This window comes from Kwoniella pini, chromosome 1 (assembly GCF_000512605.2).
Source record: "Kwoniella pini CBS 10737 chromosome 1, complete sequence".
Classification (NCBI taxonomy): domain Eukaryota; kingdom Fungi; phylum Basidiomycota; class Tremellomycetes; order Tremellales; family Cryptococcaceae; genus Kwoniella; species Kwoniella pini.
In genome coordinates, this window is record NC_091716.1 from 3,017,947 (window position 1) to 3,045,732 (window position 27,786).

A 27,786-nucleotide genomic window follows, 5' to 3' on the forward strand; every position below is an offset into this window, starting at 1 on the left:
CTTTAACCGACTAAGCGAAGGGAGCTTGGTGTTTCTACTAGTTTTTATCACAATATTATGTGACATCAGAAAACACTAGATGCGAAGGAAGTAACTGTGTTGTATGCTGCAATATACAAGAAGTATCAAGAGCCACTCATACGTCTGCCATGATGCTGACCAGCATAACCTCTTACAGTCTTATCCTCTTTATCCGTTTGCAGCTGTTTATCATACCTTTTCACCTTGTTATGTCTCCTTCTCGTCTTTTCAACGTATATTGATTTCGACTTTGCAGGCTCTGTTTCTGGTGAGCCGAATGATCACCAGCATCGTCGATCGGTGGGGGTCTTTCTCACCATACTTGATTAGACAGAGTGATGTCCCAAGAGATCACAGCGATAGCAAATACCTTTCTGTCTATTCCCTCGCGAATCTTACGCCACTTCTTTCCGAAATCCTCTTGATCTTTCGTGTGCCCCGATGAAAGCACATAATAGCTGATCTTCAAAAATCAATATGAAGTTCTAGCTGATCATGACTGGCTCGGGCGATGTCTCCATTATACTTGATAAATACAAGATGTATCAACACAATTGCTCCTCTCAAAGTTATTCTTTTCTATTGTCACAACATGTAAAGATCAAAACTAGTAGAACCACCAAGCTCCCTTACGCTTTGTCACTTAAAGCGAAGGTCTCATATCTAATTCTGTAAGAGCTGAGCCCCGATTGGGGTGTAATCCTTAGCCCTGAGTTCGATTTCACTGTTTTATAGCATAGCGTAGCTTAGCTACGCTAAGCTACCATTCTTTTCCGTTATGTCTATGGCAGGTAATCACCGGACAAAGACTAAAGAACAATTCTTGCTTCTACAGCTATTGTACCTGGGTCTTTCAAGGTAAGTCTACCTTGTGCATATTGGTAAAAGCAAAAAACGGATGAGCGAAAGCTCTTGAAGATCTGAGCCTGCATTCGTACGAGGCAAACAGAACGCCTCAATTGTACAAACAAATCTGATGGGACTGCTTTACGAGTCACAGTGAGTTGACGTGCCAAACCAACTTTTCAATGAGGACACTCTGAGACTGTCTCGTGCTTCCCATATCAAGTGGATATGCATACTAGCGAGTCCTTACCGCTCGGATGTATACAAAATTGCATGAACCATTATATATTACAGACCTACATCAAAAGCATCTACTGCCACAAAGATAGCCAAACTTGAGAGGAAACGATCGAGTGCAATTAGGCCATTACTTCATCTCCATTCTCAGCTTCACCTTCTTCTTCCATCACTCCAATCTCCCATTCACCACTAACGTCCCATCTACTGCCTTCAGCTCGAGCACTGAGGTATTTTGTAAATTTCATTACTCCTGGATCTCTCAGTACAAGGAGTAATTTATTGAAGGACACAGGTTGAGTAAGTAGAGGTCCATCATCATCATCTCCCATTTCACTATCAGAATCGAAATCAGATGGAGAGAATTGATCAGGATCAAATTCCAACTCAGTCCCATTGATAGAGATTGATGGACCATCATTACCATTTGTATCTTTATCCGCCGTGGCAGCTTCTACAGGATGTGGCTTGTGATGATGATTCGAATGATGATTACCAGTTCCAGTAGCTGTGGCAGCTTCCACTGGATGAGGTTCATGGTCTTCAGCTTTTTGTTGATTAGGAGCAACACTTTCTACAGGTCGTACACCTCTATGTTCTTCAGCTTCTAATTTGGCTAATTTTTTGGCATGCGATGATTGATATACGGCCGGATCCTCCCCTTCATCTGGTGCAGCTAAATAACATTCCCATCCTCCATGATCAACCAATTTCTCTTCTTCGTCCGATCCGGATGGTACGTCTGCCCACCAAGTGGCGCCAAACGATACGTCTAAACGAGCTTCTCCTTTTCCGTCTTCGCCGCTTGCCAGGGTATAATCTAAGCCTTTTCTGAACCTCCTGCCTTCCGCCCTGTACCCTAATGGGGCAAGGGAGGATACAACAGACAACCAAGATCGGAAAGCTTCCGAGGTGAAAAGCCTTTGTCTAATTGATTGAAAGATGGGTGTGCTGGAAGAGGTACCGGTGATATTGAGATATCGGTGCTTTGAAGCGGGACCTTGTATAATCCATCCGTCTCCTTCACCTAGGTCTTGCGCTGGGATCAAGTTGTTTGGGTAATCCCTCTTATCCACATTTTGCGTTTCCGATTTCAATTGCGCTGCTAAGTCCGACTTGAGAAAGTTGTGCAAGACGATTTCGGAGGCTTCGGCGAATTGACCGGACAGCTTCTCCAGAGTTGAGACGGTAAGGTAGGAAGGAGCAATGAAATCGGCAAGGAAGGTCAGGTCGGATGATTTGAGACCAGCAGGAGGATCTGACGTGTAAGGTGTTAGAGGAATGGATGGGGCGGCAGTCTGAAATATACGATCTCATTGGTAAGTTACAGAGTACCCGGACATACGCTAACAAAACTCACGATCTGGGCTAACGAACTGAGTTCCGCTTTCAATTTCTCCCTATCAAGTGGTTCATAACCCTCCTCGCCTTTTGTTGGTCGATGGAACCTGTGCTCGAAGATCAGATACATGGACCATGTCAATTGGATATCTGACTTACCAGCCACTGACACCCATTCTCTGCCTGCCCTCATCGATGATGACCTCCTCTACTGAGTGATAACTTCTACCGGGTTGTACCTGCAATTTTGGTCAACCTACTACCCCTCATGAAGATGACAGTACCAAAAGAGCCGAACTCACCTCGAAGAAAACAATCTGACCCCATTTGACATCCACCTTGGCTACACGCTTAGTACCAGGGGGACCAACTTCTTCTCCGTTTTCTACAGGGAAGAGCTCAAGAGAACCACCCCATTTTGGGTCCCAACCTTTCAGGAATTTCCCGCTTGCCGAAGTCGTCAATTCAGTCTCTGATTTAGGGGCATCTAAGGGTGAGTTGGGAAGATAGAGGATATATGAAATTAATCGAGTGGAAATCGAATCATCATGTAACAGGAGATGAGATCTAGAATTGGCATATAAGCCTGATATCCTTGGGAGAGTTATAGTGCTAAGGCTCACCCTGCTGTATACAAACCCGCAGACAAGTCCGTCTTCCTCCCTGATAGTGGTCCACAACCTGTGACATCTCTAACTAGATTCCTGAATTCCTGCGAGTAAAGAGCATTCTTGAGTCTTGTTGTCATAGGTAGCGCCTCGAGCGTTTCGTCTGGTAAGTGAGCCGGATCAAGCGACGACAAATCCGGGGTTTGTTGAATCTGCCAAAAAGGTATGAGCGTCATTCTCTATTAAAGGGCGATTCAAGTACTACCCACACTGTATATGTCGGTTTCTTTCTGTTCCCATCCCCATCCTGGATGACTGCCTTCCTCGCCTCTCACCCCGAATGTCCAGGACTCCTCGACAACGGCTTCAAGCTGGAGTACAATGATCAGCTCTATATCACGCCAAATTTAGAGTATTAGCTTACTAGATCATCACTCAACAGCCCCTCGATAGCTGCATACTTGTATGGAGTAGCTTGGTTATACCCTTCTCGATATGACTGAATTTGCTGTTGAGTTGGCAAATTGATTGATTCGTGCAAATTGCTCGTAGCGTCACCAGCAGCTTTTGATTTTTTAGATGCTGGTGCCCTATCGGCTGATGGTGAAGAAGGACGAGGTCGAACTGAACCTGGCATTTTGCTTGATCCTTATCGTTCCTTTATATACCTTGCTGTCCGTCGATATAGGAAGGACTAGGAAATTCTAATGAAGTGAATTTGTCAAGGTATGCTGTAAGTGATTTCGGGAAAAGTAGGAAAGGCGTCGGGTGGAAAGGTCTTTCAGACAAAATCTCGATAAAATCAAAATATTATGTTAACCACGTGGCATCAAAACATCTAGAAATGATGATATAATCACTTTTAGGCGGTTTGAGTAAAAGTCAATCATAGACACAGAGCGGAGTACAATTGAAATCATATAGCTCAAGATGACTTGCATCAGTATGAGTACACACCTGATCAACAACAGTCGCAAGAGATGACAATGAGGAGCTGGGGCTCATTTTATGAGGGGACATCAGCAGATAATGAGGAGCAACAACCTATAGCATCCTCCTCTCGATGTGAGTTCAGCTTATCCATGGTCTCACTGTTTACGTATGACTGATCTTCTGTGTATCATCAGCGCCAGCTGCAAATGAGCCAACGATAGATAATAAGACGGAATATATGAATCTAAAGCGCTCGAAATGGGAGGATAACGAAGAAGCTGGACCGTCTTCTCCGACTTCTTCCGTCCCAGCCATCAAACGACGTTTAGTGAGACCCAAAAAGCTTCGACGGCCAGAAGAGATCACGAGCGAATCTGTACCCTCGAGTAGCGCCTCTCCGGAAACAGGCGATTCTAATCTTGCATCACAAGAGCAAGATCAGCCTCCAATACTACAGCCAAATGCAATTGCGCCATCGTTGCCGTCGCCAATACATAGACCTCATCGACCCTCACCTCCACCTCGTCAACCTCCCAAACGTATACCGACACGATCCAAATACGCACCGTCTCGTTCTTCTCATCCTCCGTTGATATCTTGTCGATCGGTATTCAACTATACTCGTCTTAACCATATCGAAGAAGGGACGTACGGAGTAGTCTTCAGAGCAAGATGCAATGATACCAAGCAGATTTACGCTTTGAAAAAGCTGAAATTAGATGAAGAAAAACAAGGATTTCCTATTACGAGTTTGAGAGAAGTAATGGCTTTGATGCAAGCCGGAGAACATCCAAATGTCGTGGGCGTTAGAGAGATAGTAGTTGGAGATACTTTGAATCAGTATGTCTGCTTCGTCAATCTTGTCATTACTGGATTACAAGCTAAAACCCTTGAAAAGAGTTTTCATAGTTATGCCATTCATTGAACATGATTTGAAAACATTGATTGCAGATATGCCTCATCCATTCCTCCAGTCAGAAGTCAAGACAATCATGTCACAGCTCTTATCAGCTGTGGGTCATTGTCATGCCAATTGGATCGTGAGTCCAACCTGTCATCACAATCAGCATGGATGAACGTGGCCCAATTCAAGCTAATGTTGCCATTCGATTAGCTACATAGGGATTTGAAAACATCTAATCTGCTAATGAATAATCGAGGTCAAATCAAAGTTGCTGATTTTGGATTAGCAAGGAAGTTCGGTGATCCCTTGGGCGAGATGACACAATTGGTAGTGACCCTTTGGTACAGGTGTGTGATTACTCTACAATTCTATTAAATAAATTAACTCAGACAGCTGATCGTTCCCTATAGGTCTCCGGAACTGCTGCTAGGGGCCAAGGAATACACAACCGCAGTTGACCTATGGTCGATAGGGTGTATATTTGCTGAACTGATGCAAGGCGAAGCTCTGTTTCCTGGACGAGGAGAGATCGATCAAATCACTAAAGTGAGTATGGTAGCAACGGAATAGCTTGTACAAGCATTATCGTTTGATCAACTACGGCTGATCACATCTCCAACGTGTTTTAGATATTTCATTTACTCGGTCGACCAAACGACGAGCTTTGGCCGGATCACTCTTCCTTACCCCTAGTACAGAAGCTCAATCCTATCGGACCCATGTAAGCAGCTCTAGTCATGTCAACGCGGCGATTTCTAATCGACTTTTGTCCTTATGATTAGGTTTTCCACTCTGCGGCAAAAATTCAAACATCTTTCTTACGAAGGCCATAACTTATTATCTTCTTTACTCGCATATGATCCTGAAAGGAGAATATCAGCGGAAGAAGGTGTCAAGCATCCATATTTCTTGTGAGCTCCGTTATTTTTCTCTCACAAACAATGTTAGCTTTTTTTCCTGTTATGGCTGGCTGACCTACGAATTGTATAATGAATATAGTGAAAATCCTTTACCTAAACATCCTGATTTATTTTCATCTTTCCCATCTCAAGCAGCTGGTGAAAGACGTCATAAATCGCTTATTAGTCCATCTGCACCAATAAGAATGGATAGAATAGCCAAAGACAATTTGGAGGATTTGGAATCATTCGTATAGTAGTGTACTAAGATTTTTATTATACTGTCGTATCTGAATTATATTTACGTCCAGTTGAAAACTTTTTAAATATATTCATCAATATAACATAAATTAACAACAACAAACTTAGCCTACGATTTCAGAATAGCATGTTACAACAAGTTTGAAAAATTAATTTGATCAATGTAATGGATCTTGTTCAATGAAACTAGTATCTAAATTATAAGCGAAATTCCAAATATTTATTCTACAATCTAAACCTGAAGAAATTATTTTAAATTTATCACTAATTACAGAAAAAATTCTACCTGTATGTGAATTTGAAAGATTAATTAATAATTTACCTGTTAATCTATCCCAAACCTAAAAAAGTGGAAATTAATCTTTCTATCTCTCTTATTTCATGAAATTTCAATAAATAAATTGGTGGTTTTCAAAAAACCAAAAAACCAAAAAAAAAAAAGAAACTTCAACCAAAACTCACTTTAACTTTTGAATCATAACTTCCTGAAATAATTATTTTTTCATTTAAATTAACTGTTCTAATTAATTCTGTATGTCCTTTATTTCCACATCTTTTACATCTACTATTATTATTATTCAAATTAATAAACTCTAAAGGTGGTCTATGTAATCCTGGAGGACAAATACAAGGTGAAAACATTTCATAATCTTCTTTCATTGAAATAATTGTTCCTTTATTTGTAATAGCTTGATAAGTGATTTTAACATTTCCGGAATTTTGATCCATTGAAAAAGAATTTAAAGATGAGGTTGAAATTGAATGATTTTGATCTTGATTTAAATTCATGTTTTCTTCTAAATGATTGGAAATCTTGATTTTCTTTTCGATCAATTGGAATGTTTTTATACTAGCATCACTTGCTCCAGTGACTATACTACCTTTCCATTTTTCATTCTCGTTTAAAATTGGAACGCAAGAGGTAAGAGCAGTTGAAAAGTCAATAGATGCTATTCCTCTTGAATGAGCTTCAATTGTTAATAATAGTTGACCATCATATATTGACCAAACTCTCAGTGTTTTATCACCAGAGGCAGATATTCTATAAGATATGAAATCAGCCATTTACTCTAAAATATTCTCATGATATGAGACCTATCACTCACATATAATCCTCCGATAAGCCAACAGCATTAACAGCACCTCTGTGAAATTGGTCATCATCTTCTATACCATTACTAGGTCCAATAACTAATTTCTCTTCAAGCGTTTGAATATCAAATAATTTGATAGTTTTATCTACAACGAAAGTCTTAGTATTTATTATTTATTCATTCATATAAAAATCAGATTTTTTACCTTTTGAACAAGATACAACATATCTTTCATCTGCTCTTACACAAAGTACACTATCCTCATGAGCTTTTATAACTTTTTCAGGAAATGAAGAACCTTCTATATTCCATAAACAAATTTTTCCATCACTACCTCCTGAAATAGCAATTAATTTAACTTGTTTTATTTTCAAATTTTCTTCAAAAGAAGTCAAATTATTAATTCCTTTATTATTATTAGAGGAAATTGATTTCTTTTCATCTTTTTCTGAGAATAAATTTATTTTAACAATAGCATGAGTTAAAACTGATCCACTATGTCCACCTTTAAAAATTTTAATAACTTTTGGGGGTTCTTGATTATCAATATACCAAAGTCTTAATGTTTTATCTCTTGATCCAGATAATAACCATTCTTTACCTTTTACAATATTTTTAGGTAATAAATTATTATTATTGATATTAAAATTCAAAGTTGAATTGAAATCAAATTGATTTTCATTTTGATTTTCTAAATTAGTAAAAGAATTTTTTGAAGGTTTATTATAACATTCTTTACAATTTTGATTTAAATTAAATTTCATTTCATGATTAATTAAAGTTAAAGAATAAATTGCTTCAGAATGTCCAGGTAATCCACCATTTTTAATTGAAGAAAAAGTATCAATCGTTTTTGGTTTTATTAAATTTTTGTTTTCATCATCATTACAATTATTATTATTAAATAATAATCGATTTTTAATAATTTGATTAATTATAAAAAGATGTTTAAAATTAACTTTAGGTTTTATAGATGGTATATTTAAATAACTTTTTATAGGTGATATGTCTTTTTTAATTTGATTTTGATTTATTGATTCTAATTCAGATTCAATTTTTAAAGAATTAAATTGTATTATATGTTTAGGTAATGATGAGTCAACAAAATTTAATCCTTGACGTTCCCAAACATTTCTTCTTAATCCACTTTTCATAATTAATGGATCTAATCCACCACCACCTCCCATTCCACCTGAATTATAAAATCTATCATTATCATATTCTTCTTCTTCTTCTTCTTCTTTTTCTGAATTAATATTTTTAGATTGTAAAAGTATTGAACGGGCTGTTGAAATATCAGACCAACTTGGATTTGAAGAACGAATAGGTGGAATATGATTTGCACACAGAAGAGCCCAGAGAGCTAAAATAATTTCGAAAATTTAGTCAAGGGAGTATAAAGTAGTTTTAGATATTACATATTAGACTTCTTCTGACTCACCTTGTTCTTCGCATATATTCCTCCATTTCCTAGAAACTAAAGAACAATTTAACAAATCCTCAAAATTCAACTTTGATAATATTAAAAAACCAAGTTCAGGTGGTAATGACTAAACGTAACGTTAAAATCAATAAATCCTTGTGTTAGCTCAAAATTTATATTTGTAAAGTAATATTATAAATACATACACCAATAATATCTCTTTGTAAAACCCCATTAAGCTTTTCATTTAAATTTGAAATTTCATTTCGTGGTAATGACCAAATTAATTTATTCACTAAATCAATTTTATATTCTAAAGGTAAATTAAGAGCATTTTTTAATAATTCTTCTTGTAAATCCAGATGACGTTGTGTAGGAATTGATACTTTAGGCTTTAAAGATGAATCCATTTCTTCAAATTGGTAAAATAGGAATTAGACATTGAGTAGGAAGATTGATGATTAAATGTTAAAGATGGAGATTCTAATTCTTCAAATTCACAAGTCTTGATGTATTTCTTGCATTACTTTAAAACTCTGCTTTGAATATCATGTATAATCAAGTGTAAGGTAATGAATGATGTTTAATCTTTTTGAAAATTCAAATAAGGATTTTCTGAACGTCTTAATATTGAAACTGAATTTCACTAACGAAATGATGTCAATGGCACATAACATCTTCGTAATTCTCCTATTCCGGTGGCATACCCCTCAACCGCAATGGCCTTCACGCGAATACATACCTTTAATTTCTTTCGTCAAGCTTCAAAACATATGATCTTAAGTACCTCCGGAAACAAGACTTGTGATGCAGATAGAATCAATTATAACATTAGGGTAAATGATGGCATAACGTATATCAAACTACTAGTAAAGGCGTGAAAAAAAAAACTTCTTATATCTACAAAACAACCTTTGATCCTAATCTAAATACTAATTCAAAAGCTTATTTGAAGTTCTTACCATCAGCCCATTCTTTACCATCGATAACAAGGTCCCAAGCCATAGCACCTTCGAAGAATGCTTTGTCATCGGCGTTACCGTCAACATCAAGTTTCTTGTAAGAGTAAGATTCCCAATCTGGAGCAACGTTGATAACAGGTTCAATATCTTGACCTCTGATGATAACAGCACCTGAGATAATAGAATCATTGGCTTTACCAAGAACACCAACTGATCCGAACAAGTATTTTCTTGAAGCTTCTAATCTGTTAAAGAATCCACCAACTTGGTTAGAAGACATGAAAACTTGGGTTAATTCTTCGTTGTATTTGAAATCAACTCTGTAAATGGAGAAACCTTCTCTGTCAAATTTCTCGTAGAACCATTCAAGAGAACCACCTGAACCTCTGGTATCAAGGTTGGAGTATTGTCTTTTCCATTCTTCCAAGTTGAAAGCTGATTTAGGCAAGTCATCAAGAGGGTTCTTGACTTTAGGTTCAGCAGGTACTAAAGGTTCCTCTTCTTCCTCATCAGCTTCTTTGGCTTTTGGGGCTTTAGGAGCTTTAGCTTCTTTGGGTGCTTTCTCAGCCTTTGGTTTTGTTTCCTTGGCGGGAGCAGATGGTGGGGTAACCTTTTCAATCAAGTTGACAGGGTTGAAGATTTCCAATAATTTGGGGTGGTTTACGATGGTCTCAAAGTGTCTCAAGACGTTGGGGATTTTGACTCTAGCATCGGCATCAACGATAGTAGCGAAGATTTGGGCAAGGGCGGAAGCGACGAAGATATCGGCGATGGTAATTCTTTCACCAACAAGGAAAGTCTTGGTGATCAGGATAGAGTCAATAACGGAAAGTCTTTCGTTAATCTTCTTAACGATACCGTCGAAGTTAGGTTTGTTGTAAGGAAGGACACCCATGAGTTGTCTGTTGGCAAGAGATCCTGGGATGAAGAGCTGTAGTGGGAAAGAGTACAGAGATCAGCTTCTGGCTTGAACATTCTCCTAAACTAGAATGCAAAGTCTGACTCACCTCTTGGTCAGCAGTGGCTTGCCATTGGTGGACTTGAGCCTTTTGAAGGGGATCGGAAGGGATAAGGGTGGAGTTGGAACCGACTTCGGCGACTGACAATCCACGTAAATGGGTCAGCATATTCCACCTTATCATAGTCGTGAAATGATTATTTGGATAACAGTTTGATAATAAAAAGATTCAGAGGTATGACGGTACCACCCGCCGGAAAATTCTCGACACAATGTCATTAAGACAGGGATAACTGAGAAGTAAGTCTCATCCTAAAAAGAGGGGAAAGGAAGTTGATAGGGAAAAACAGGAATTAAGAAGAAGGGAAAATATGGCCTTGGAAGTAAAGCAAATATTACATTGAAGGTAAACTCAACTCACGGTATTCGGAGATAGCACCAGACTCTCTAAGAACGGTACCATCTTCAAGTTCAAGTGTAGGCAAGAAACCGAATGGGTTTTTAGAAAGGAATTCTTCGGTTTTCCAGTTAGATTTCATGTCAAATGAAGAATCCCAGTTGAGCTCTACACCAGCGAGAGCGGCAGTAGCTCTCACTCGTCTAGCTCGGGCATTTCCAGCAGCACCAGTAAGGGTAGGAGCCATATTGATAAATATTAAATAATTTGTTTGATTGGGAAAAAAAAGAGTAAAAAGCCAATATAAAGGATATACAACGAGGAGATGGATGAATTGCTGGAGTATTCTAACTTTTTTTTCTACTAAACTCACTTCAAATCTCACTTGAGTAAAAACGTGATTGTCAACCGGAGTTATATGGAAAGTTGAATGTGGCACAACCCGTTCAATATTCTTTTGTAACAGGAGAATCATGTTTGGCGTCCAATTCTTCCGTTGATATGCTTTGCCATACATAATTATAATCGCCAAAATACCACAACCGAAGCGAGCATTGCCAGCAACAGTCAAATGCAACGATATCATTTTGTGGGCGGTTGAGCGCATTTGCATAAATTTATGAAAAAGCTATTTTAATCTGTTTATTAATTATCTATGTTTTTTATATCTTTCCGCAATTTACAAGATTCTAACTCTATAAGATGCGAAAAATGTGATACAAGATGAACCAATCTATTCTCTTAGTACAGAAGGAAGACGGTATGTAATGGGTATATTGATATGTGTGTGTATATAAATGAGGGAATCGTTAATGTCATGTTAAACACCAAAAAAGAGGAAATCCAATAAAAAGTCCTAAAAACCGTGGGTAGTCACGTTCAAACGGACAGAAGACGAGGTGGAACTCGTTCGATAGCTATAATGACTATCGGGGGAAAAATTAAACAACCAAAAATACAAGTAAAATGACAAATCCACTAAAAGCTAATTAAAATAGCTTAAAAGTTAAGTTGTTTAGGTTGTTCCCAAGAGTAAGCTGGGTTACCGAAGTGACCGTAAGCAGCAGTCTTGAGGTATTGAGGTTGTTGAAGGTTAAGAGCCTTGACGATAAGTCCAGGTCGGAGGTCAAAGTTTTGTCTAACAATTTGAACGAGTTCAGCATCGGTCTTCTTACCGGTACCGTAGGTGTCAACGAAGATGGAGAGGGGTTCGGCAACACCGATAGCGTAAGAAAGTTGAACAAGAGCTCTTCGGGCAAGACCAGCAGCAACAAGGGATTTAGCGATCCATCTAGCAGTGTAGGCAGCGGATCTGTCGACCTTGGACCAATCTTTTCCGGAGAAAGCACCACCACCGTGAGCACCCCAACCACCGTAGGTATCAACAATGATCTTTCTACCGGTCAAACCGGCATCACCTTGAGGTCCACCAATGACGAATCGACCGGAAGGTTGGATGTGGTAGATGACTTTGTCATCGAGGAGGTTGGCAGGGATAACCTTCTTGATAATCTTTTCGAGGATCTCAGATCGGAGGTCTTCAGTGGTGATTTCCTCGGCGTGTTGAGTGGAGATAACGACGGTGTCGACTCGGATTGGGATCATAGCACCATCTTCACCTTTCTTGTATTCAACGGTAACTTGGGTCTTGGAGTCGGGTCTCAACCATCCAAGAGAACCATCTCGTCGAGCGGCAGCCATGGCGGCGTTAAGTTTGTGAGAGAGCATGATGGTAAGGGGCATCATTTCAGGGGTTTCATCGGTAGCGTAACCGAACCTAAAAGTTGCAATAGGTCAGCCTAAGCAAAAGTTATATTTAGCGCTAGATTCCACTTACATGATACCTTGATCACCGGCACCAATTTTCTCAAGAGCTCCGTGGTCAAGACCTTGAGCAATATCAGGGGATTGTTGTTCGATGGCGACCAAAACGTTACAGGTCTTGTAATCGAAACCTTTGTCTGAAGAGTCGTAACCAATTTGCTTGATGGTATCTCGGACAACTTTTTGGTAGTCTACTTGAGCCTTGGTGGTGATTTCACCGAAGACCATGATCATACCGGTCTTGGCGGCGGTCTCACAAGCGACCTGGACGTGCGGAAGTGTGGTCAGCGATCAAGTCATCGAAAAGTCCGGCTCGCAGAACCAAACGATTATGGGATTTATTGCCAGTGGATGAAGGCACTAAGCGGAATTGCACATACCTTGGAGAAAGGATCTTGGGCAAGGCAAGCATCAAGAATAGCATCTGAGACTTGATCACAGATCTTATCTGGGTGACCTTCACCTACAGATTCAGAAGTGAAGAGGAAGCTGGAGGATTAGGAATGGGAAGTTGGCCGAGGGGGTGAGCGATGACAGGAAAGGGTGTGAGCAAGTGTAGGTAGGTAAGTTGCGGGAGTAAGGGATAATCACATAGTCAGCTTGCTGTAGTGGCCGTTAAGAAGAGAAAAACAAGATATATGAACATATGTGAAAGCAAGAAACGTGCGTCCTCCTTCAAATTGTTTTTTAGGCAATGAGAAAGATGGTGAAAAATATACTCACTGGCCAGGAGCAAGCTCGGCAGAAGGTCCGTTTCCGTTAAGTACACCAGTCATTTTGATCTATGTATTATGTTTTTATTGTTTTTTATAACAGAAAAGAGAATGTAAAAGAGAAAGAATAAGAAGAAATGACGATTTTATTTATTGATTAAAAGATCGAGTAAATTGTGATTATTTTTTTTTACCGACCGTGATGGACGAAAAAAATTAGTAACGGTCCGTGTGTTAAGTTAAGGGTTTCTTATTATGGAACGATAAATAGAAGTAAAATTATTATTGGAATGTTTTGCTATGGCGTGATTTCCCGCCCTATCACAAAGGCATGCTCAAAAACGCGGAATACCCTAAAAACAAACCTATCCCAATCCCCTGAATTCCCAATTTTTGGAGCGGACATCACCGAACAGCCTGGAACTGTGTGGCAGATCGGAAATACATGAATAGTGCATAATATATACCATGAACAGCTAGTTGATCTGTAAGATATGTCTATACTTGTGTAAAGATCTCATCGTAGGCTGAAAAATCGCAATGATAGCCGTGTATATTGGTGAGGATCGGTAAGAATTTAGGGTAAGCGTGAATGGATGACAAAAAGTGAGCACGTCAGCGATTGTAATCGAAAGGAGGGTTCGAGGTAAGATCGATTCTAAGGGTAGAGTATAAAATCACATACCTCGAGGTAAGGAAGTTCGAGCTGAATACATATCAATAGATCAGCGGTGAGCAGGCTCGTTATTGTGATTCGCTTCTGAATGTACTCACTTTCTCGAAAATTTCTTTTTCACTGTTTACGATAATTTCCCCTCCCTCTTTCACCCAAACTACATTGACAAAGCGCGCATCAGTATATGATACTCGTAGCGCTCAGGACATGTATTCACTCACTTCCATTCTATACACAGAAAAGGAACAACAGGGACCGAAATTTGTGTTAGTTTTGTTTTGATTTGCCTACGACTGGGAAGATCAAGGAGACTTACAGAACCTTCAACTCTCTCGCCCATTGCATACTCATTCAAAACCCATCCTTTTTGTATAGCACGATATCTAAGAGTTTTCATTAATCTATCATCACCTGTATTTCCAAGTAACATATATGGTAAACTTTCAAGAGGACATAATCGAATATCAATTTGACGATGAATTGAATTCTCTCCAGGAAGTTTAGTAAGTGCTAAAACTTTCTTTTCGCCTAATCATACCAAAGATGAAATCAATATTTGATCGATTATTATTTGAAGAATTGGCGAATATGTTTTAACAAATTCTGTACTTGCCTCTTGAGAATAATTTTTCCTCATGAATTAACCCTTCATCAATTAAAGCATTCATAACTTTACTCATTAAACTATTTTTTGCATACCCGCCTTTTTTAGATTTCTCTTCTCGATCTCTTTTGGGATATGATCTAATCTCAAAACAATCAGTATATCTCATCATCATATGAATCTCAATAGATAATATTATCATGTGTATTCCTTACTTATGCCATACGACCATATCAATATCGCTGCTTACGAATTCTCCTCTCCTATATGATCCCATAATTTCGAAACCAACTGTATCCAAGATCAGCTCAAATCAAACTGATAACATCAGTCACAGTAAGACAAGTAATATATTTACTAGTCGGATCAACTTTCGCCAATGTATCTCTAATTATTTTTTCAAATTCTCCAACTTCACTTCGAGGAATCATCAAATCCATTTCTTTGTGATATTTAATCGCGAGCTATGTATTTCAATTAGCTCATTTCGTTTAGTCTCAATTAATAAAATACCATAAATCAGATCAATACTCACTTTTTGAGCTTCCGATACTTTTCTACCGTATTCTTTATCTTTAGCATTTAACAAATCATCAAGTGTTCTAGCACCATTATCGACACTACGACACCCAAAAAAAAAATATTTTCAGAAACGATATCTATAAATTCTTGAGACCTTAAAGGGAGAAAGAGAGAGAGAGACTTACTAATCTTTTGCTTTCACTTTACCAAATCCATGTATTCTATTAAACATTACCATTGATTTCCATTTTGCATCTAAAGCTTCTAATCCAGGTACTAATCCATCTTCAATTAAATTTCTAATAAGTCTCCAAGTTACACCGTTCTAACAGAATTATTTATTTTAAGCATTATTCTTTAAATCATTTAAATAATAAAGAAGAAAAGAAAAAAAAGAAAAAAAAGAAAAAAAATCTCACTTCATCAGATAAAACACTTTCTATTTCTTTTAATTTTAAAAAAGGTTTAGATTTTCCACCATCTGGTCCAGATAAAAGTGAAATACATCTTAAAGCATCTCTAAAATCTGATGATTCTAAATTTATCTTTATATCAGCTTATTTTCGAATGAAATAAACTAAGATATTACTTGATGTAGCTGGAGTAAGTTGTCTCCAAGATTGCATATCTCTTAAAGCATTTAATAAATCATTTGTATTAATAGTTAAATTATCATATTCTAAATTAAAAAAAGAATTAAATCTCAAATATTTAATAAAAATCATATAAGTAATTTTTTGTGAAGAAATAAATTATAAAACACTTGCCAGCTTCGTAATCTTTTTTTATCCCATTAAGATATTTTACTCTCATAGTAGAAGGAGGAAGATCTAAATATTCTTCAGAAGATAAATTCAATTTTTCATCTTGTTTAACTTTATTAATTATTGATGAAGTTGATATTGATCTAATTGCTGAACTTCCCGCTCCATGATATACTATAACCTCCTTTATATTATACGGTCGTTTAATTGAGATTGACAAGTGAGAGACTAAGATTGACCCTGTTCTTAGGACTTGCCTTTTATTTACTAACCGTAAGAAGGCTGAAGAGGACATGATGATATCAAATTTACTCGATTTTTGTTCTATTATGTTCAAACACTAGATGACAATTTATAATTCTTCAATTGTCTAAAGATCAATCACTTTTATATCAATGTCAAAAAGCTTCACAATCTCATCAATAACAAGATCAGTCATGTCAGATTTATTAGTATACAAATTCAAAGCATTATATCATTATACATTTCAATAGCTGATCATTGTATGATATTACCGGATCTGAGTGATCAGTGCGTTTCTAGATCGCGATTAGCATTTGAAATGCAAGGTATATTGCATGTAGTTCAGACAAGAGGTTGAAAGTGTAAAAAGTTGAGAAAACAAAGGGTTCAAAAGTATTATTTTTCAAAGATAGGAAGGCGAGAGAAGGGTAGAAAAGGATGAAACGACGCTTGGATCATTTTGGTGCCTGAACACACTTGTAGAATATCGATGTCTTTTCTTTTTTCTCCTATACATTTAATAAGATACTCGTAAAATGAGTTCTGATCATACTAAATGGTAATGCATATATCATTATGATACTCTCATATCGATACAATCTTTCATTACGTCTAATTAAGACCTTTCATCGTAGAATAGTCTGAATCCTATTCAGGTTCTATCTGACGGATTGCTACGGATTGCTTCTCTTGAAGGGACTCAGTTCCAACCCTATATGTACATTCCATAATGCTATATAACCTATAGGAAATACTCATGCATCATAGGTCTCTTTTGCGGTATACTCCTAGCATCTTGTGGTGCGGCATCGAATACTTTATATTCTTGGCGTAAATTCTCGTCTAATTCCAAAACACTTGCCGTATTACCGCATCTGCAAAGATGTTTTTAAGTGAGCTTTCGAGAAAATCCAATCAATCGCAAAACGTCAAACCCCACCTATAACAGTAATTCGGTGCTGACCACACCGTCACTATCCTTCTGTCAAACATCAACTGCGGAAAACACAATTAGCAAAATTATCTCGATCCGATTCAACTGTTGAGCACGACTCACCTTGTATCCCTCCATCACCAATTGATGAGCCCTCGCTATCAGTTCTATATCGTTTTCATGATTGAATTGCTGATCACAGAGCATGATTAGTCCGATTCGAATGTAATGCTCGTACGATACTCACTCGTACCACGTCATCACCGAATAAGAAACCTGCTCCTCGTGGTGACATACCCCACCCGCTTATGTCTGCAAATGTTAACATCAGAATGTAGCTTTACTTGTAAGATCAAGATGAGAATTGCTTACCATCTGGATCCGACCAAAGTAAGTCACACATAGGTCCTTCATGTGGTACTTCCTGCCGCCTATCTATCACTCGTATCTGGGAAAAGACATTTATCAGTTACCGTCCCCTTGCGACATCACGATACTTCAATGCAATCCAAATTAAAGAACTGAAATATCGAAAGTAAATTCCTCAACTCACATGATCTAACCTAGTGACATTCGGACTCAATCCACCATGTACACAGAAAACTCTTCCATCAACTACACAACCCAAACTTAAATAATCGAAAACGTCACAACAATATCTCCAAACATTCGAACTTCCATATTTCCTCTGACATTCATCATAAAATCCATAAACTTGCGTTATTTGTCTAGATTCGTGATTTCCACGTATTAAAGTTATACGATCCGGATAACGAACTTTGAGTAAAAGGAGTAATAAGAAAGTTTCGACTGAATGAAAACCTCGATCAACAAAATCACCTATACAAATACAAATATAAGCTTTTCATCTCAATTTTCTAGATACAAAAGAGGGAATAAGGCAATTGACTTACCCATAAATATGTAATTTGTTTCCGGACAAAATCCACCTATCTTGAATAGTTCCATCATATCAAAGAATTGTCCATGTATATCACCACATATCTGGAAGATGAATCGCATATGAGCTTCCAATCGGTAAATGACTATTGTTATCCTCTTGTAGTCTATAATAAGACACGGTATAGTGTATACCGATCCTCAGATTACATATTCTGCTTGGACGATGTCGATCAGATGACTGATCAAGCTATCGCGGGACATCGCAGCTATCCGATTCTCACCAGGTACGTGCCAGTATCATCTACTTGTGATCCAAAAGAAGAATGACTCACCGTCACTGGACTATCAACATATTGGACATTCCCTTCTTCCATCAATATCTCTTTTGCTTTTTGACATAACTCCTTAACAGCTGATTCAGGTATTATCTCGCATCGTTTAAGTTGTGCTATTTGTCTTGATATCATCACCACCAATGAGATTCCAAAAGATGTGATTCAAAGAATAGATAAATGAACGATAAATTAGAGGATGAGGGTATGAGCAATTGCATTCAGCCTAACATTCCTTATCCGAAACGTCAAATATCACTTGTTGAGTATGTGATTATACTCACTTATCGAGATCAGAAGACATAGACATCTTTCAAAGTTTATCTCTTCCTTTTCCTATCAACTTATTCTCCCCTCCTGGTTCTAACCTTTTCGTATGTCAGTCGTGTGAGTCTTCGTTAATTCGATCCGCGTGACCTTTTCGATATCTGCCAATTTTCGACTTATGTTGTCTTTTCGATAGGTATGAAGATACTTTTGATACTGATTTCAACCCTTTCGATCTATTTTGAATGGATATGTATAATCTGGATGTACATTATCGTAGAGTAATGTTCATTTCAACGTTCTTTTGGTGGCAAAGTAGATGAAAAGACGTCAATGATAAGATCAACAATAAACCGATTAAAGTGAGTAACTCGAATATATTATATATACAAGTGGAGGTGAGTCACTCACTTTGGTGCACGGTAACAAAGAATGAACAAGTTGCTATACATGACTATACATACATCCAAATACATGTATATATATATATGTACATCACATCATACAAGTGTACCGTCCATTCTGTTTACACTCAACAATGTAGCTCTACGAAACGAACCTCCCTTAGGCGGCGGTTCAATCTTCAATAAGCCGACCAAGGAGTCTGATCATCAAACGAGAATAGACAGACGATGGAGTCAGGAAGTCCTATACTCACACCAGTGTCGACGACTCTCAACTCACCTCCTCCGCTCTCGTCAGCCGGGTTATCGGATCGAATCTCATATCTATCAGATCCCAATACGTCCTATCCAAGACTCAGCACTTTGATACCCAATCCCTCCGGGTATTTAGCCTTCTTCTCGAGACACAGTGAAAACACTAGTGATGATGAAGGTTTCAATCGATCTTCGTCTTTCAGGGCCTGGAAGTATCTTCGCTCAATCAAGAAGCGGCTCAGAAGTTATAATGCTACTCTTAGGAACAAATCAACAAAATCGCAAGCTTCACGGTTTGCGCAAGAATATCAAAAACCTCCAGTGGGGTTCAAGCTAGACTATGCTAAAAAGGAGCATGGAGGAATCAAGACCGAACGTCGGTATCAGGATAGAAGGTCGAAGGGCAGTCATATCAGATGTTTGAATAAATTATTGTGTAGCAGTGAGATACGCTCAAATAGTGCAATAAGAGGTGGGTCAAAATAGACATATAGATACTCGCTTCATGTCCGGACTCCACTGCCTTTGATGATTAATCCGAGCTGACGAGAGATTTTTGATAGGTCAAATGACATCACCAATCGTCCTCGTTTCTTCCAAAAACGATCCATATCACAATTCATCATTCGCTGCCGGAATGGAAGAGACTGATCATTGTCATACACACTTGCGAAAGCGACTATCCCCTACCTTGAAAAATCAGCATGATAATCCACCTACAACGCTCTTAAAGAAGGTAAACATCGGTGAAGTGAAGTTGAACGATCTTCAGAGCGGTACAGGCTACTTTCAGCCTGCGCACGCTAGAATATTGGATTCTAGAGCAGGCACAGCGAGTTCTTCGACTCGAAGAGTGCCTACCCAGAAATCCGTACATCCTGCTTTGTCCTCTGGATCAGAACGTCATGGCAAAGTACGGACGAGTAAGGGTATAATACCAAAAGATGGATATCACATCAACGGAACCGTGGTCGACTCATCTGAAGAGGCCGTACAAACTCCCGTTGTTGGTTATCCAAGATCTCGCCTCGCATCATCCGATACAGCTCGTCAAACATCACTTATACTCAACCCAAATGAATATGAATACCTCCTCAAACTCCAAGGCCTGACCTCGAAGCACGATACTGAGCCTCAACTTCTCGCATCATCAGATGACAAAGGGTCTTCTCATCGCTCAGATCTCTCGGAATCTGATATGAATTCTTCTTTTTCTTCTTCATCGTCAACTGCGAGACCTATAATCCACGGGGATACTACGCTTGACAACGAAACTCCGACTTATTCATCCTTCTTTACCTATGATCCACTTCCAGCTCAAATCAGAACACACGGTCTACATGTTAATTTTTCTACCCGTCAATCTTCAACGATCTCATTATCCGATTCTAGCAATGATCAACTCATCTCCTCAACAGAAGGTGACGTGAATAGGTATCAAGAGCATATCAGAAGATCAGCTGTCAAGCAGTACAACGATTCACCAAGCCCTGCACCAAAAAGCGAAACCCTTTCCGGAGTATCGCCAAGGGTGTCTCGAATGGATGAAACAACGATAGAGGACGGTAGTGTCATAGATGAGCACGATGAACAGGAGAGGTATATCTGAGCAGGCTTTTGATAATGATGATTAACTCGATCTCATCAAGCTCACTGGGCAAGTACCATGAACTCATTGTACAAATATGATCGAACCATGTATCTTATATGTATTGAGATCAGTAGTTCAGTTGTACATGAATGACATGTAAATTATTTCAAAGCCTTTCAAATGCTCATACAATTGATCCAATTCATTCGACTCGAATGAATGATTCTCATTCAATCTGAATGACAAATAATGAAACTATTTAAGAATGTAATCGAGTTATACTACTTTTTCCTTTAATAAATCTTTTGAAAAGGTCAAGTCCTAATTCTCGATCAAATTGATCTAAATTTAAAATTAAAATTAAAAATTAAAATTAAAAAGATCAAAATAATCTTAACTTTTTACTTAAAATCTTCAATTCTCATTTAAAAGAAAATAAAGATCAAAGTAAAAAGATAGATAAAAAAAATTATTATTCGCCTTTTTTTTTTCTTCATTTTGAAACCTAAAGAGGTTTATAAAGAATTTTTTTTGATAAAGTTAATTTATTATTCCGTTGATTCATCTTATAAAGATGATAGGGAATGATAAATTATCTTTTTAAAAGGCGTTAATTAAATTTGATAAAGTATTTACAAGATAGAGTAAATGTGAATTTTATTTCTATTTCACCTTAATTGATTGGAAAATTCGCGATGATTAATTGAATTAGTGATATCAGACACAAAGCAGAGATTGACCAACCGAATATTCATTTTTTATACATTTTCTGTTGATATGAATATGTTTAGCACTTTGAAGAGGATAAAGAATTCAATGTAAGTTGGTAACCTCGATCAAGAACGATTATATGATATGCGTATTTTAACATGCAAAAAAACAAGAAAAGAAAGTCAAATAATTCGAACAAAATACAAAAGCAAAAGATGAATTAACGAAAAATCTCTGATCCAAGTAAAGACAAAAACAGCAAGAAAGCAAGATTGAGCAGAAACAATATGAAATTTCCAAGCGCTGACGATCGATGGCAATTGACAAATTCAAGGCGAGGTAGTACTGGCGGGGAAAAATTCGAAATCGATCAGAGCCGGAGATAATGTCTGCGCCAAATCGTTCAACTCCGAATAATCAAAAGAATTGAGCCATTCCACAACATCCATGTGCCACATTTGATCACCACCTTTACAAGGTGGGGGACCCCTGTTTTTACATTAGCATGGATAAGATGATGTGTTTTGCCATATACAAGCGCCAAGACAAGGCGAATCCGCTACTTACATTCCGGGAATGGCTACTTCATCTTTGAGGAAAGAATCAGGTAGATCTTGATCCGTACAGGGGAATATTGAACCGCCGGATCGAGGAGTATCATTGATTGACTTGGAAGAAGATTCTTCTGGCTTGCTAGTTTCAGTATTGAATACACCACTACGATCCACCTGAGCTTCTTGCGATTCTTTCGAACATGAGGGTTCAGTAGATTTCGTCCTCTTCGGTGAACTCCTGAGATTACTGATTTCCTTTTCTTGCTCCTCAATAGGAGCTTCCGTGATACTGAGAGCCAAGAGGTCTTCAACAATCTCGTCAACTGGAATGGGGTGTTTATACGGTATTTCTGCCTCTTCTGGTTTATCTTCATTGTAAGCGTTTTCCTCATCAGAGTCTCCGTCATATTCATCGGGATCGCGAAGTTGATATTCCTGATTCGATTGAACAGAAGATTGATTGTATTGGGGGCGCTGATAGCAAGACTGCGGACTCAGTAATTGAGAACATGTGATCGAAAGCTGGATCGTGTCCGAGAAACCATATGGTGACGATGCAGTCTCCATCGATGAATCGCCAATAAAATCAGGTGGACCTGCTGAACTTTCCAGTTTTGACAAGGAGGTTTCTCCATAATTTCCTCTGACATGTGCTGCCGTATGATGGTTGTACAACAATGCTTGATTTGAGAAGATGACTGAACCAAAAGGTAGATCGTTGATTGACTGTTCTTCCATTGTCGCTTCCTCCGTTTCTTCACAGGGTGAAGCAGCCGAGATAGTAGGGTGAAGATACACGGTAGGTGTATTAGTACCCCACATTAGGTCTGAACTTCGTTTGGGTTGACCGAATGCACCCTTATTTACAGATCCCCATTTATCAGGTTCGATCATATTGATCTCTTCGCAACAAGCAGTAATCGACTGAGCAGACCGGTCAAAAGACGAGCCTGGAGAGAAAAGTTGGGTCTTCTTGACAGGAAGGAGGAGTGGCGCTGCAATATGCCAAAGGCTATTACCGGAGGACAATGCTGATATTTCTACCCCAGGCTCAAACCCCCATCCAGCTTCCAAGTCGATTTCTTGCGGTTGCGGAGAGGATGCGGGAAGCCTTGCAGAGGAAGGTTGACTATGCATGGGTGATCGATGAGACATCTCCTCGTGAAATTGGGACAGTGATGAAATAAGTGATATATTGGGTACTGATTCGACTGCTGATGGTGGAGATTGGCCAATCGTCAAAGTCTCTTGAGAAGATGCCGTCGGTCCCCGGCTCATAATCTGAACTGTACCGTCCGTCTGCTTCGTGATCAATTCCATAATCTCGCCTTGAACTTCGCCTTTAACTTCCGGTGCAGATTCTACAGGTTGCCAATCTCCTTGTCAAGCCAAATCTAGTTGCCTCTCTAATTCTCCTCCACCACTTGCGTTATCGGATCGTGGCGCTGGGTTGATATTTTGCTTGTGATCTTCCCAAAGTCTACCTAAACTTCCTTTTGCGACACCTTTGCCTCTCTCACGTCTTCGTGTAGATGCAGGAATAGAAGAGAGAGTACGAGACCTCGTTACAGCTCGGTCAAAGGCATGAGTTGGGCCCGTATGAACCGGTGCAGGCCTCGATGTTCTTGAGTTCGATGAAGGTCTGGCGAGATGAGTGAGATCATCAGGCCGGGATCTAGAAAGGTGATTGAGAGCTGTCACTGGCGTTCCGTTTGCAACGTCAGTAGTGAGATCTTGCGAGTCACTGAATTCATCCGATGACATGTTCGATTCTGCAGTGGGGATGGTAGGGAAGATCGAAGGATTCGGCTCGAGGGTAAAGGTGGGTGCTGGCTGTGATTTATTCGATGAAGTCACTTCTGATGTTTGCGCATTGGGCACTTGGCAGTCTTCAACAGCTGAGGGAACGTATATGAAAGCTTGAATGACAGGTGCTGCTTCTTCAACAGGTTTATCCTCTTTATCTGATAAGTGCATGAACCGAACCATTAATCCACGCTTTGCGCGATTCTTGACTTGGCACTTACTGATAACATCTACAGCCCCATCATTGATTAGATCCCTTTCATCCTTTTCAAGCGATTCTGCAGAGACAGCTTCCGAATTTTGATGATCCAGAATCGGTGTGCGCGCAGATTCCGCCAGTATATCTAATCTTTGTTGATCATAAGAGGACAGAGTATCAAGGTGATCATCATCCGGACTGATTTCTAAAGGATACGCAGAAGACAGGGCACCTTCGTACACAGCTTCCGCATCATCTGCATTACTGGTCGTTCGTTCGAAAGACTCTGGCATGACCAGCCGTTCGTACGATTCTGGCTCTTGATGTCGGTATGGTTCTGGGTCTGCTTCTGATTCTTCTGGAAAAAGCTCGGCAACAGCTGCATACGCTTCGGCATCAGCCTCTTCGGGTATATCTTCAAGATCTTCCAGATCAGAGCTAATTTCGCTCGTAGCTAAACTTCCTTCTGAATCTTCGTTGTCATCCTCTTGAAGTTCCACATCCGACCAAGCACGATCAACAGGCTCGGTTTCGTCCATACTGAGTATAGGAGTAGGTATTTCTGCTGGACGGAGAAGGAATTCATTTTTAGGCTGTTTATCAAAGTATACCGACGAGAGTTCACCAGCGCATGGGGTTGGAGGCACAAGGACGATTTTCGGTAAACGTCCGTGTAATCCTGGGAGACAAACAGAGACCCTATCATCATGGGAAATAGGGTTATTGGATATTGGCATAGCCCAAGGACCAGTAGGAGCGAAGACTGGCTCTTGACCAACAACTGAACGTTCGGGTAAATAAGTGCTGCAGACGATTCTTCTAATTCTGGAAGGTACAGTTTCTTCAAAATTTCTTATGGCAGTGCGCTCGATGATATCAAGATCTTTTTGGGCTTTGACCAACTTCCTTTCTTGGGGAGAGTATTCTCCACTAATAGCTCCATTGAGACTCGCTCGAAGCGCAACCTCGAAAAGTTGTTGTTCATGAGGTTCACCAACTCCATACAGCTTTCTTCGTAATCGATATACTCGTCGGCAATGTCTATTCACTAGATTGGATTCCCATTTCGTTCGAAGTATTCGCTTGCAGTCCACCACACGCGCCGCATTTGCTTTGCCGGCATCGTCCATTACTCGCATTTCTGCATATGAATAGCTGTTCGGCGAAATGTCCCTTCTAACCAATTGTCTAGGCCACGGTGACCAATAACGTGGATCTAATGCTCTTTTAGCTTGGCGACAACCACCAGCAAGGGGAGATATGCTGATAGGCAATTCGGGATGACCAGGCTTCTCGGGTGGAGATGGTTGCAAGCTAATCAAGTCCTGACGAATAGGATATTTCAGTACCTTTTTGTGCAATTCTGGAATCAGGTTAAACCTCTGTTGCTGGAGATGAACCAGGGAGTGAGATTGTGTTGGCAATTGCTGCGTCCAGTTGACCATTGCCACCACGAAAGACAGGCTCTGTGCAATCAGATTGGTGTCAGCAAGGATCTTGTCATTTGTCGAGGGTGAGTTGTCACTTACTCTCAGACATCTGTTGTGCTTGCGTGTCCGCTATGATTGTTGCGGCAGGTCAGCTCTGGTCTGCTTTGTCGGATGAGCGAACACACTCACAAAGCTCTCTCGTGAAGCAGAAGGCTCGTTGTTCCACTGTGAATCCACATCAGCACCATCGTCGGGCGCAACCTGTTCGAACATAACGGTGGTGGGGGAAGTTGTATCAAGCAGACCCCGATGAACAAGTGATGCGACCCTGGAGCTCATTTGATGGTCTTGGGTGGTGACATGGTCACTAGTGGATTGACTAGGTGAAGGTAATGGTGTATCGTTATCGGCGGTGCTGGTTAAAACAAGCGGAGGTGGCGGACCTTTTCGTCTACTTCTCCTGTCAATCGACGTAGCCGAAGTCGATGGCGAAGGAAACGCTGGATTTAGCAATCCGCTTCTTGGAGACGAGGCCATCTGCAGAGTAGAGGGTTAGCGGAGAATTGTGTCACCAAGTCGAGAAGCACTCACAGTGATCTGTTCACCGTGCTCTAATCTGTCCACTTCGGGCTCAGGTGGAGTAGCCAATATAGTTCCATCTGATTCAGCCGGGGAAACACTTAGATCAGGAGTCCTGATCCTGCTTCTTGACGGAGTAACAGGCGCTTCTGTTTCCGAATCAAGTATAAGTATCTGGCTTTCACCGCCAGTCTTCCTTCGCTTTCTTGTACCGTTTGAACGGTCTTCTAGTGGACTCGTTGACCTTCTAGTGGTACTATCCCTCTTGTTGGCCGAGGGGTTCATCCAAGCTGATAATACCTTGACGTTGTCCTTTAAGGTGGACGTAAGAGGTGTCTTCTTGCTGTATGCCACGTCGCAGGGGTTTGTACCTTCGGTATCGGAGGTTAGACCCCTTCTTCGTTTCGACGATTTCTCCGACTCATAATCCTCATTCTGCTGGCTTGCCCGTCTTTTACCTGAACCTTTAGCTGAGGGTTTGGCTGGTAATGGCGAGTCCGGATTTGACGAAGGCTTGGGTGTAGGTGAAGACGAACAATTATAGCTGTTGAGTATAGCCTGCAGTGGAGGAGTAGGACTTCTCATCCTCAACGCTGGTTTTAAAGTGACGTTCGAGGGTTTTTTTCTACTTGGTCCTGCTGCCTTATCTCCAGGACTATCGATTGACGGCTCTGTGGCCTCTTTAGGGTGATTTTCGTTATTTTTTCGCATTCGGTGGATGGGTAAAGGAACAGTGGTAAAGAGTTCGCGAGCATGAGGTCGCTGAATTAGAGTTTCAAAAGATTGGTATGACATCAAAGATAATGGTTCCGAAAAGATTTTTTCTTTGTCTGGCGAAGGAGGAGCTTCCGGAAGTATGGAAATTGAACATGTTTCCCCCATATCTGATTTGATGGTGGGCGGTATGCGGTGTTGTCGGAAAGCTACACTTGTTGAATGACTTGACGAGAAGCGCAAAGGTGGGCAAGGTTGACGTGAGAAGACATCCTTCGTTCTAGTGGAAGAAGAAGACTGAGAGAGAAGCTGTTTAGGTATGTGGCAAGCTGAGAGGAAAGGACTAGGTGAAGGGGATAGTGTAGGTTGGCCACTGATGTGAAATTGGAAATCCAATTGATACCCTTGATGGAGTCCTTCGTCTTGGTCATGCTGATCTTGTGGTCCATGAGTAATTTCATCTTCATCCTCGACAGATTGTTCATGTTCTGCTTCATTTGTGGGTGTTAACGGAATGGGTGAACATGTCTCGCCAAATTCGAAATTTCTGAGGTGTTCGATTGATAAGAACACAGTTGCGAGGTATGAGAAGAAAATTAGTGATAGCAAGTATAAGAGGTACTGCAAGGCGAATCCAATCATTGTGATTGAGTCGGTAGAGAGTCTGAGTATTCATGTGAGTATGAATATGGTTGATGAGTAATGCTGAGCGGACCGTCCCCCGATGTCGAATGTCGAGTGCGTAATTTATCTAGATAATGAGAAATGGATGTTCGTGTTTTAGTTCAGCTTGATATCTAAACACTTTGATAGACCCATAGTCAGAAGAGGAAGGGGCGAGAACGAAAGTTGAAAAGTAAAATGACTTCTGATGATC

The 27,786-nt window shown here is 39.7% G+C and overlaps 10 protein-coding genes across 10 annotated transcripts; 2 read left to right on the forward strand and 8 right to left on the reverse strand.

Moving 5' to 3' along the window:
• Positions 1 to 1,226: 1,226 nt before the first annotated feature.
• Positions 1,227 to 3,690, reverse strand: I206_101150 (uncharacterized protein; the record flags this gene model as incomplete). Its single annotated transcript, XM_019151957.1, has 7 exons — positions 1,227 to 2,402; positions 2,465 to 2,552; positions 2,605 to 2,684; positions 2,748 to 3,012; positions 3,069 to 3,265; positions 3,323 to 3,424; positions 3,478 to 3,690. The coding sequence occupies 7 exons, from the start codon at positions 3,688 to 3,690 to the stop codon at positions 1,227 to 1,229; spliced, it is 2,121 nt and encodes a 706-aa protein (XP_019014095.1).
• A 349-nt stretch (positions 3,691 to 4,039) lies between these two features.
• Positions 4,040 to 6,046, forward strand: I206_101151 (uncharacterized protein; the record flags this gene model as incomplete). Its single annotated transcript, XM_019151956.1, has 8 exons — positions 4,040 to 4,118; positions 4,181 to 4,826; positions 4,885 to 5,026; positions 5,101 to 5,237; positions 5,301 to 5,436; positions 5,520 to 5,611; positions 5,673 to 5,801; positions 5,890 to 6,046. 8 exons carry the CDS (start codon positions 4,040 to 4,042, stop codon positions 6,044 to 6,046), a joined length of 1,518 nt encoding a protein of 505 aa, XP_019014094.1.
• A 162-nt stretch (positions 6,047 to 6,208) lies between these two features.
• I206_101152 (uncharacterized protein) lies at positions 6,209 to 8,977 on the reverse strand (the record flags this gene model as incomplete). The annotated part of the gene is made up of 6 exons (XM_019151955.1): positions 6,209 to 6,391; positions 6,513 to 7,092; positions 7,157 to 7,289; positions 7,350 to 8,507; positions 8,586 to 8,694; positions 8,774 to 8,977. The coding sequence occupies 6 exons, from the start codon at positions 8,975 to 8,977 to the stop codon at positions 6,209 to 6,211; spliced, it is 2,367 nt and encodes a 788-aa protein (XP_019014093.1).
• Positions 8,978 to 9,512: 535 nt separating this feature from the next.
• Positions 9,513 to 11,131, reverse strand: I206_101153 (uncharacterized protein; the record flags this gene model as incomplete). Its single annotated transcript, XM_019151954.1, has 3 exons — positions 9,513 to 10,460; positions 10,537 to 10,628; positions 10,909 to 11,131. The coding sequence occupies 3 exons, from the start codon at positions 11,129 to 11,131 to the stop codon at positions 9,513 to 9,515; spliced, it is 1,263 nt and encodes a 420-aa protein (XP_019014092.1).
• A 752-nt stretch (positions 11,132 to 11,883) lies between these two features.
• On the reverse strand, positions 11,884 to 13,484 carry I206_101154 (S-adenosylmethionine synthase; the record flags this gene model as incomplete). Its single annotated transcript, XM_019151953.1, has 4 exons — positions 11,884 to 12,661; positions 12,722 to 12,972; positions 13,089 to 13,197; positions 13,432 to 13,484. 4 exons carry the CDS (start codon positions 13,482 to 13,484, stop codon positions 11,884 to 11,886), a joined length of 1,191 nt encoding a protein of 396 aa, XP_019014091.1.
• A 413-nt stretch (positions 13,485 to 13,897) lies between these two features.
• On the reverse strand, positions 13,898 to 16,282 carry I206_101155 (uncharacterized protein; the record flags this gene model as incomplete). The annotated part of the gene is made up of 13 exons (XM_070202337.1): positions 13,898 to 13,948; positions 14,107 to 14,127; positions 14,196 to 14,254; positions 14,319 to 14,325; positions 14,414 to 14,625; positions 14,711 to 14,841; positions 14,917 to 14,992; positions 15,060 to 15,165; positions 15,237 to 15,321; positions 15,409 to 15,548; positions 15,643 to 15,758; positions 15,813 to 15,902; positions 15,991 to 16,282. 13 exons carry the CDS (start codon positions 16,280 to 16,282, stop codon positions 13,898 to 13,900), a joined length of 1,386 nt encoding a protein of 461 aa, XP_070058438.1.
• Positions 16,283 to 16,972: 690 nt separating this feature from the next.
• Positions 16,973 to 18,709, reverse strand: I206_101156 (serine/threonine-protein phosphatase PP-X isozyme 1; the record flags this gene model as incomplete). Its single annotated transcript, XM_019151951.2, has 9 exons — positions 16,973 to 17,105; positions 17,171 to 17,226; positions 17,288 to 17,356; positions 17,412 to 17,476; positions 17,537 to 17,612; positions 17,718 to 18,004; positions 18,079 to 18,169; positions 18,400 to 18,523; positions 18,684 to 18,709. The coding sequence occupies 9 exons, from the start codon at positions 18,707 to 18,709 to the stop codon at positions 16,973 to 16,975; spliced, it is 927 nt and encodes a 308-aa protein (XP_019014089.2).
• Positions 18,710 to 19,298: 589 nt separating this feature from the next.
• On the forward strand, positions 19,299 to 20,934 carry I206_101157 (uncharacterized protein; the record flags this gene model as incomplete). The annotated part of the gene is made up of 2 exons (XM_019151950.1): positions 19,299 to 19,797; positions 19,889 to 20,934. The coding sequence occupies 2 exons, from the start codon at positions 19,299 to 19,301 to the stop codon at positions 20,932 to 20,934; spliced, it is 1,545 nt and encodes a 514-aa protein (XP_019014088.1).
• Positions 20,935 to 21,956: 1,022 nt separating this feature from the next.
• On the reverse strand, positions 21,957 to 23,459 carry I206_101158 (uncharacterized protein; the record flags this gene model as incomplete). The annotated part of the gene is made up of 2 exons (XM_019151949.1): positions 21,957 to 22,116; positions 22,195 to 23,459. 2 exons carry the CDS (start codon positions 23,457 to 23,459, stop codon positions 21,957 to 21,959), a joined length of 1,425 nt encoding a protein of 474 aa, XP_019014087.1.
• Positions 23,460 to 23,564: 105 nt separating this feature from the next.
• On the reverse strand, positions 23,565 to 27,551 carry I206_101159 (uncharacterized protein; the record flags this gene model as incomplete). Its single annotated transcript, XM_019151948.1, has 4 exons — positions 23,565 to 25,652; positions 25,716 to 25,745; positions 25,806 to 26,153; positions 26,208 to 27,551. 4 exons carry the CDS (start codon positions 27,549 to 27,551, stop codon positions 23,565 to 23,567), a joined length of 3,810 nt encoding a protein of 1,269 aa, XP_019014086.1.
• Between the last annotated feature and the right edge of the window lie 235 nt (positions 27,552 to 27,786).